At 39.3% G+C, this 8,517-nt stretch overlaps 1 protein-coding gene across 1 annotated transcript in view; it reads left to right on the top strand.

Annotated features, from left to right (window-relative positions):
* Nucleotides 1-8: 8 nt before the first annotated feature.
* The window catches only part of DLEC1 (deleted in lung and esophageal cancer 1), a gene marked incomplete at its 5' end in the record, with an annotated part of 35,284 nt that continues 26,775 nt past the window's right edge, over nucleotides 9-8,517 (top strand). The window contains 8 exons of the mRNA XM_009890483.1: nucleotides 9-56; nucleotides 440-527; nucleotides 1,265-1,438; nucleotides 2,197-2,333; nucleotides 3,710-3,802; nucleotides 5,004-5,094; nucleotides 6,711-6,873; nucleotides 8,190-8,382. Coding sequence (XP_009888785.1) covers nucleotides 9-56; nucleotides 440-527; nucleotides 1,265-1,438; nucleotides 2,197-2,333; nucleotides 3,710-3,802; nucleotides 5,004-5,094; nucleotides 6,711-6,873; nucleotides 8,190-8,382 — 987 coding nt within the window. The remainder of the gene's footprint in view (nucleotides 57-439; nucleotides 528-1,264; nucleotides 1,439-2,196; nucleotides 2,334-3,709; nucleotides 3,803-5,003; nucleotides 5,095-6,710; nucleotides 6,874-8,189; nucleotides 8,383-8,517) is intronic.

The raw sequence follows: 8,517 nt of genomic DNA, 5'->3' as shown, positions 1-8,517 counted from the left end.
TTGCCAATCCACCTGCTGTATTGTTTTCTGATTATGAAGTTGGCCATGTTTATGAGGTTAGAACTTGCTTCTTTGTAGAGGATTAGTTCTACCACTGAGAAGCATCACGTCCTGCCATGATCAGGACTTCACTCACTTTTGGCTTTCTGCAGTTTAACAAAAGTCTGAGTTTCTTCTTTATATTGAATTAATGACCATTTAGCTTCCTTCAAGATACCCTTTCACACATGCGACTGACACACTAACTAGTGAAAACCAAAAGGGGCCCTTTTCAATTTCTGCTTGGTTTTGGTAGTATCTGATTCAGACTTTATTGAATAAACTGAGATTTTTAGGCCAGTTGTGATGATAAAGTAACTACTACTAGCAGACTACTAGGGAACATTATAATGACTTATGAAAAATACAACAGAGTATTTTATTTTCTTTTTAAATGAAGATGATTATAGAGCTGCAGAACATCACTTCAACATGTCATCATGTAAGACTTATCCCCCCCTCTACTTCAGCATTTGCCATTGGGCCAGGTAAGGGTTATTTTTTCTGCCTTTAAGATGTTAACACATAAGACATCCAATTTATCTGCTTGAATAAATATTTTTCAGAGACGTTATGTTTGGTTCCGCTACTCATAGTGCTCTTGGTAGGAGCTCAGTTCTTTAGAGACTGAAGGCTGTAATGTTAAAATGTTCGAAGTTAGATTGTAATATATCCATGGATTACCTAGATTAAGCTTTATCCAAAATTTATTCAGGAACAGACGTAGTGCCCATTGAAATCAGTAGGGGGAGACTGCAAGAAATAGCATACTTCAATTGCTGCAAGGAAGGTTAGGTTAGAGGAAAGGTAAGAAAAACATTTTTCCTATAATAGTATAGCCAGGCACTGGCATAGATTGCTTAAGGAGATTGTGGTATCTCAGTCACAGCATTGGAGGAGTATTTAGAAGAAGTTAGGTCCCTCCATGTAAACCTTGTCTTGTGGCAGAGGAAAAATTGGTAATGTCTCTAGGTTTCTCCTCACTCTGTTTTCTATAGTTATGAGCATATTTCAGAAAAAAAAATCTTTGAGTTCAGTGGAAGGTATGCATGTACACAGAGTACACTGGCAGGCCTTTTGTGGTCATTCGTTTTTATCAACTTGACTTAGGCAATACATGAGGAGGGCTTACAGGCACCTTTCCAGAGGGAGATGTGATCATAAATACATATGCCAACTTTGTGAGGTTTTAATTTTTTTAATTCCCTGCATTTTTTTTTCCAAGGAAAATTTCCAGGAAAGGGAGGAATGATTGCTCCTGGGATGACATGCCAGTATACAGTCCAATTTATTCCTGAATCTCTAGGAGATTATGAAGATTGTATATTAGTGGAGACTCAAGTATCAGAACCTCTTCTGATCCCGATCCTAGCTAAAAGACCACCTCCAGTGTTAACATGTCAGTAATGTCCAGTTCTTAAGTTTCTCTAAAGTTAAGTGGACTTGGGTTTTTTTTCATTTGACTGTCTCCAATTTTATGTCACAAAACAAATGTGGACAAACTTGGCAGTGCAGTTTCTACATTTTTATATCCATCTCATTTTCACTGATAATAGATTTATTACTTACCAAAACGTGATCCTGTCAAATTCTTCCTGAATTATTTTTTCTTGCCACATCAAGCTGATTTTTTTCACTGTATTGGAGGATTGAGCAGGAGACGCTTTTCTAGGTTTGGGTCTTGTCAATTCCTGAACTATTAACTGTAATTACCAATCCTAAATATTAAGGAATTATGATTTAGTTATAAATATTTGATGCTATTAATTAATATTCATAGACTGTTATATTAATTATGTATGGATATGACATCTGCAGGATTCACCTCTCTGATATCTAGCCTCAACTGTAACAACCAGGATTACTTTTGCAGAAACTTGCTTTCATTTATTGTAAATTCACTTTTTCTGTCGTACTGAGGTTTTTTAAAGATCATCTTACTTTTTGTCGTCATTCAATGGAGTCTTTAAGTAGGAAACATCATGCAGCTTACACTCTAACTTTTAAATGGAAAGAATTTAAGATTTTTTAGGATTGCAACACCTAGCATATTCATATGCAGTAATGTCATCTTTAATGAGCTATTTAAGAACTGGCGTTGCCAACTGCTAGCCTTCAATGTCTGTGTAGTCTGATTTTCTGTGTTGCTCATTGCAGTGCCTCGCATTATAGACTGTGGTTCCTGCCTTGTTGGAGGAATAAAAGTAACGATGATTTTGTGCAGAAATGAGGGATTTAGCACTGGAAAGTTCTGTATAATGCCAAAGAAAGCCTGGCCACCTCCTTATTTCAGGGTGAGTGATTAGAAGGGAAATACTGGACATGGTATGGTATAGATGGCCTGACAGTAAGGTGTTTAATCTAGTCATGGTATAGAATCATAGAATAGTTTGGTTTGAAAGGGACCTTTAAAGGCCATCTAGTTCAACCTCCCCTGCAATGCGCAGGGACATCTTCAACTAGATCAGGTTGCTCAGAGCCCCGTCCAACCTGACCTTGAATGTTTCCAGGGATGGGGCATCTACCACCTCTCTGGGCAACCCGTGCCAATGTTTCACCACCCTCATTGTAAAAAAATTCTTCCTTATATCTAGTCAAAATCTACCCTCCTTTAGTTTAAAACCATTACCCCTTGTTCTATGGCAACAGGCCCTGCTAAAAAGTCTGTCCCTGTCTTTCTTGTAAGCCCCTTTCAAGTGCTGAAACGCCACAATAAGGTCTCCCCAAAACATTCCCTTCTCCAGGTTGAATAACCCCAAATCTCTCAGCCTGTCCTCATAGGAGAGGTGTTCCAGCCTTCTGATCATTTTTGTGGCCCTCCTCTGGACCCACTCCAACGTGTCCATGTTGTGTGTATTAGGACAGAAGTCATAAGGCCTTTCTGGGGACATCTGTATTGTCCCATTCCCTCGGGGATTCCCGTTTATCCTTGAGACCAATCTCCCTGTACGTCCATACCTCCTGCTTGTGCTCCGGCTTGCCTCTGGAAGAAGTTGTCTTGCTTGGTGGTGAGGTAAACTCAGGCATAGATCAGGGAAAAGACAACTGGCTTGAACTTTAATCTTACCCTTAAAGCAAATAGAGATACAATCAGTTCTAGCATTGCTTGAGCTAATTTCCTCCCCCACCACACCAAAGATGTCACCTACTGACCTTGCTGCACTTGTATACCCTAGCAGTCTACTCCAGTACTGCTCTGTCTTTAGCTTTCCATCACAAAACAGGGTCTAAGTGAAATGCACAAAGAAGATAAGGTGTGACTGGTAGACTGGCATTTTATGTGCTGGAGAAAAGGCTAATGATATAGTTAATGTGCAAGGTTGTCCCTCCTGAAACACTTCACAGTTCCAACTCAAAGTGAGTCATAAGCATGGAGAAGCAGACAGAGCTCCTATGCTCAGGCATAGCTATTCTTCTGTGAAAATGAATATTAGTACTCCTGACACTATCATTTGTCTTTGGAGACAGCATCTTTCCTCCTGCTTTCACCAAGGTAATTATAAAGCATGGCTCATTTCTTCTCATTAAGCTGTGTACTTAAGCCACATACTTTTGACATGTGTGGAAAAAAAAAAGTATGGTAAGAGATAGAACAATGATGTAGTAGTATACCACCTGTTTTAGGTAACCCTGATCAATTTTGACATCTTTCTTTTTTTTAACACCTTAGGCTGTTGCCACTGTTGGTTTTGTGATACAAGATCCTTTTGGGATCCGTCCGGCTGTTTTTGAGCTAGCTCCAGGGCAGAGTACAACAGTAGAGGTTAGTACCAACTACTATAGAAAGTATTTGTACTTTACCAAATACATTAGCAAACAAGAATATTTTAGAAGATCTTAGTTACGAATTTGGGTTTGTGTGAGGAAAAATGCTCACATCCATTTGTGCAATTATGCTGGAAGAATTGTAGTTGTGGGTCTTAATGGAGAGTCTTTCATTGCAACTTCCAAGCCTCGCTTACCCGCTCAGAGATCAGTCAGATTTTCCCCACGCAAATAATCCTGTTAAAGAAAACAGGAATCTGAGAACACAGGAGTCTTTATTTCACTCCAGCTGGGGAGTCAAGTCCAAGAAACTTTTCCTTTCTGAGATTCCTAGGAAAAAAAGGACATTTTGTGAAAAAAAAAAAAAAAAATAAATCTTTCGTTGTAGAGGAGCAGCTACAAATCCTTCACTTATGCTGTGCTCTTTCCTGAAAAATATCCTGCAGTAAGTGTGCATTACTGGTAGCCACCACTGCTTTTTCTAACGTGGGCCACATTTTATTATAGCATCACCAAGGGGAGAGAAAGAGTGATGGGGAGAGTACAGCTAACCTCCAGCCCTTCCTTCCTCCATACCTCCTGGCTGTTGATAAGAGGAGTGGCTCAGGCAGGTGTGGATAAAGGAGAAACATTTCTCCTCCTTTCTGTCTCCTCAGGTGCATTGCTTCAGCAGGGCCAGGCACATGTGGGAGAGAAAGAGGAGATGGATTTAGCATGGGTTGGGTTTGCAGGCAGTAACGCATAAGAGATAGAATAACCATGGGGCATATTACACAGCCGAAGGTTTTGGCCCGTGGACCAGTTTTGTGGAGGTAGAGCTTAGGGAAGACACACAGCAGCTGCTCTGCTCACACTGTTGTAGCTTGACAGGCGTTGCTCAGTAAAGTGACTGAGGGCAGATGAGATTTTGAGGGTACAGTTCATACAATTAACCCAGCAGACTGCTCACATCTCCAGTGAGTGCAAAGGCAGCCTCTGGTGACCATACAGATACACACATGTAAGTTTAGTGAACCAGAAAACACCTATTTCTTTCTGGCCTGTATTAAGGGAATGTGATGCTTTCTGTTTCTTGCAAATGTAAGATTTTATTACTAATCACCAGTACTGTCTTTTAGTGAATGTTTATGAATTGAAGTTTATTACTTCTTGGAGAGAAATCAGTTACCAGATATCACTATTTCACTTCTCTCTTTCAGGTAGTGTTTTTCCCTTCTTTTCCAGAAATCTCACAGCAAACATACACCATTGTTTGTGACAATTGCCAAGTCAATGATGTTACAGTCACAGGTTTGTTTCTAACACATTTCAGAGATCACATTTCTAACACTGTAGATGTTCAAATAACGTGAGTGGTGGTTGATGGCTTAAACTGATGGTAAGATTTTACGTCACTGGATTAAGCAAATACTTTGTCCCCCAATGGTGTTAAATGCTAAGCATTTTTATTATTATAATATTATATTATTATTATAATTAAGGCCAAGTGCAAAGTCCTACAGCTGGGTCGGGGCAATCCCAAGCACAAATACAGGCTCAGCGGGGAATGGCTGGAGAGCAGCCCTGAGGATAAGGACCTGGGTGTGCTGATTGCTATGACCATCCAACTCTTTCACCATTTCATTCTGGAAAAGAAAATATTATCTTTGTCTTTACAATGATTTTTCCCCCCCCTCAAAGGAATATCCCATTTCATTCTAGCTATCCAACCCCCGTATTCACTGGTGGTTTACTTGTATAGCTCAGCAATTTAATTTAAACAACTATTTTAGTCCCTAGGACATTTCATAATGAAAGGAACAATGAACAACTTAAGCAAGTAAAAAGATGGATGCAATAGAAAGAAATAAAATAAAAAAAAGTATTGCTCTAACTTACAATTACCTGCTGGTCAGGTGAGATTGACTCAAGTGCTTTCTGAATAACACGACAACCATACATCTGCAGGGCTAACGGCAGAACATCCAGAGAGGTTGTTGAGGCCCCATCCCTGGAGGTGTTCAAGGCCAGGCTGGACGTGGCCTTGGGCAACCTGGTCTAGTCGGAGGTGTCCCTGTCTATGGTAGGGGGGTTGGAACTCGATGATTTTCAAGGTCCTTTCCAACCTAAACCATTCTATGATTCTATGATTATCACTACTCCATCTCCGTGTATGAAATACATGGGATTCAGAAAACACTGAGTTCTTAACCCACTGTAGCCAGAAATCCAAAAGTAAAGTGTCACCAAGTAGCAGAAAAGAACACCTGTAGTCAGATGCAATTCATTTCTTAAGCTTTTGTATCAATAAGATTACATGACAAACTATAAAACTTCAGCTTGAACAGGGCAGAAATACATTTGTGTGTGAGGCAAACTTAGGGCACATCTTGGATTAGGGTATTCTGGAGAGACAGGCAGGTTTTGGATTAGCTAATGAAACCAGTTGAAGTTCTTGTAAATGTTAGTGCTTGTCCTGTAATGTAATTGCGAATGCTATAACATTAGGCTTGACTTGTAGTCTATGCAATCACTTTATTACAGACATTTCCTTTGGAAATTTTTGAATAGTGCATTTGCTGCTTACTTTTATTTTAATATACTGCTCAAAACATCTGGGAGCCACTTTATCAACCATTGCAAGCATTCTGCGCACTTCAGTGAAATGATGCTGATGTAAGTGAGCTGAGGTTGTGGCCCTGAAATACAAATCTGTTAAATTCATGAAGAGAAGATCTCTATTGATATACATTGACAAACAAAGAACATGAGGAAAATATTGTACAATTAACACATTGGAGTTCTGAAACTTGAGGAAACACCAGATGTAATCAGTAATAGCCATTACTGGCATTTGCTGTTAATGAGTAATATGAACAATGTTAATAGCCAGAGGGTAAACAGTAACACCTACTTATTTTTTCAAGGGGCTGGACAGCTGATAGCTCTGGAGCTTTTGTTCGTCACAGGTGGAGAAAGCAAACCTGAACTCGGTGAAGTTACTGATGTAACAGCACAGCATCTCATACGATTTGACCCCCAAAACCCACACACCACCGAGGAGAAGAAATTGGTTATAAGAAACTCTACGTACGTAGCTACTATTAATAGAGTAATGCTCTGCAGTCTGAACATACTGGTGGGGATCTCGTTTGTGATACCATCCTCTGTCAAGCTGGAGAAACCTTCATGCACTTGATAAACTTTGTGCAGAAGCCTTACTTCTTTTTCCTCCATTGTTTTGTAATTAAGGTTCGGGGATATGGTTGTAAGAGCAGGAACATTATATATAGTTCATACACTGCCATGGTCAATATATTTGCCTCAGTATAGATATATCTACAACTGCAAAAGATTCATAAATATGGATAGTTGCAGGAAATATTTAACGGGGTCATCAAGATGGGATTTATCTAACTTTACATGTCTGCAATGTATACTTGCGCAACTGAGCTAATCGCTTTGTACTCTTTTCCTTTCATAGTGCAAGGAAATAGATGCTTTTAAGGATGCTTGGATATAGAAAGTGTGATTCAGTGAACTGGATACTGTAAACTGATGAAGGATGTGACTATGCCAGTTTACACATTTTCTCTGTTTTATAATCCTGACAGCAGTCTCTGCACATCTGGTGTCAGCGTTTGTATGAAACAAAGGTGAACAGGCTGAGACTGAACTCCACAGAAGCAGGAAAGAGAGAACTTTCTAGTGTTAGAGAAAGCAATACAAGAAATTGTACATGTTCAGTTTTATGTCATTGATACTCACTTTCAAATTCCAGTGTTCTTCCTCCGCTTAGTAAGGCAAAGCTTTTGAGGTCAGTAGGAGCAAGGTTTTAAAACCCATGAACGCATTCCATGGAATACTATTCTGCTGAAGCAACCCATTTAAGCAACCTTTCCTGGATTATGAAGAGTATTGCAGAGCCATTGCTATAATCTTAGCTGGAGCCCCTGTGTTTCTTGATATGTTAAAGACCACAGCTTGCACTTGGATTAAACTCAGAATGTTATGTAGATCATCAGCAGTGATCCAATGCAAACATACTGATATCAGCAGGAATTGTCCTCTTGAACTCAGATTCTTGAAAAAAGAATTGTAGAATTTCCTAGAAGCTGCATTACATGACAAGTTAAATAAGGCAAGAAAGTGTTAATATATCTTACATATTTATATAATTTACTTCTATATGTTACCTTGTTCTTTGTACAATTTATCTACTCTGACTCTATGCTGCCTCATCAGCTTTGTAGCTTGCAAAAACTGGTATGTCTAGCCCTTGTAATTTTTAAGGAGAGGAATTCCCTACATGGAAAAAGGAACTGAAAATTTTCTCACAATATCTTACTCAAAAATGTCAAATTTTTTTCATTATAGCTTTTTGTTGTTTGTTGATCTCTTCGCAGACACGTAGAACTTCCTTTCTACTGGCAGATAATAAAACCTAATCTGAAACCATTAATACCAGAAGAAACTGCAGACTTTACGAAGCTCAAATACAATCGAGACACAGAGTCAGCGTTCTCCCTAAATCCTGAGCAGGGAGTTTTGCTTCCCCATGCTGATCATGAGTTTATTCTCACTTACAGTCCACAGGAGGTATGGCTTGTGATTCCCTCCTATCTACAAACTCCAGCTGTGTATTTTTATGCAAGTCATAAAATCCTTGCTGTGCTGCTTTCTAAATTTAATTAGCCGGTACTATGCTCTGATAAACAGTGTTCAAAATGTAAA

The sequence above is a fragment of the Charadrius vociferus genome, unplaced genomic scaffold, assembly GCF_000708025.1.
Source record: "Charadrius vociferus isolate BGI_N301 unplaced genomic scaffold, ASM70802v2 scaffold608, whole genome shotgun sequence".
In the NCBI taxonomy this organism is placed as follows: Eukaryota; Metazoa; Chordata; class Aves; order Charadriiformes; family Charadriidae; genus Charadrius; species Charadrius vociferus.
Note: the sequence above shows the minus strand (reverse complement) of the source record. Positions and strands in the feature narration are given on the sequence as shown.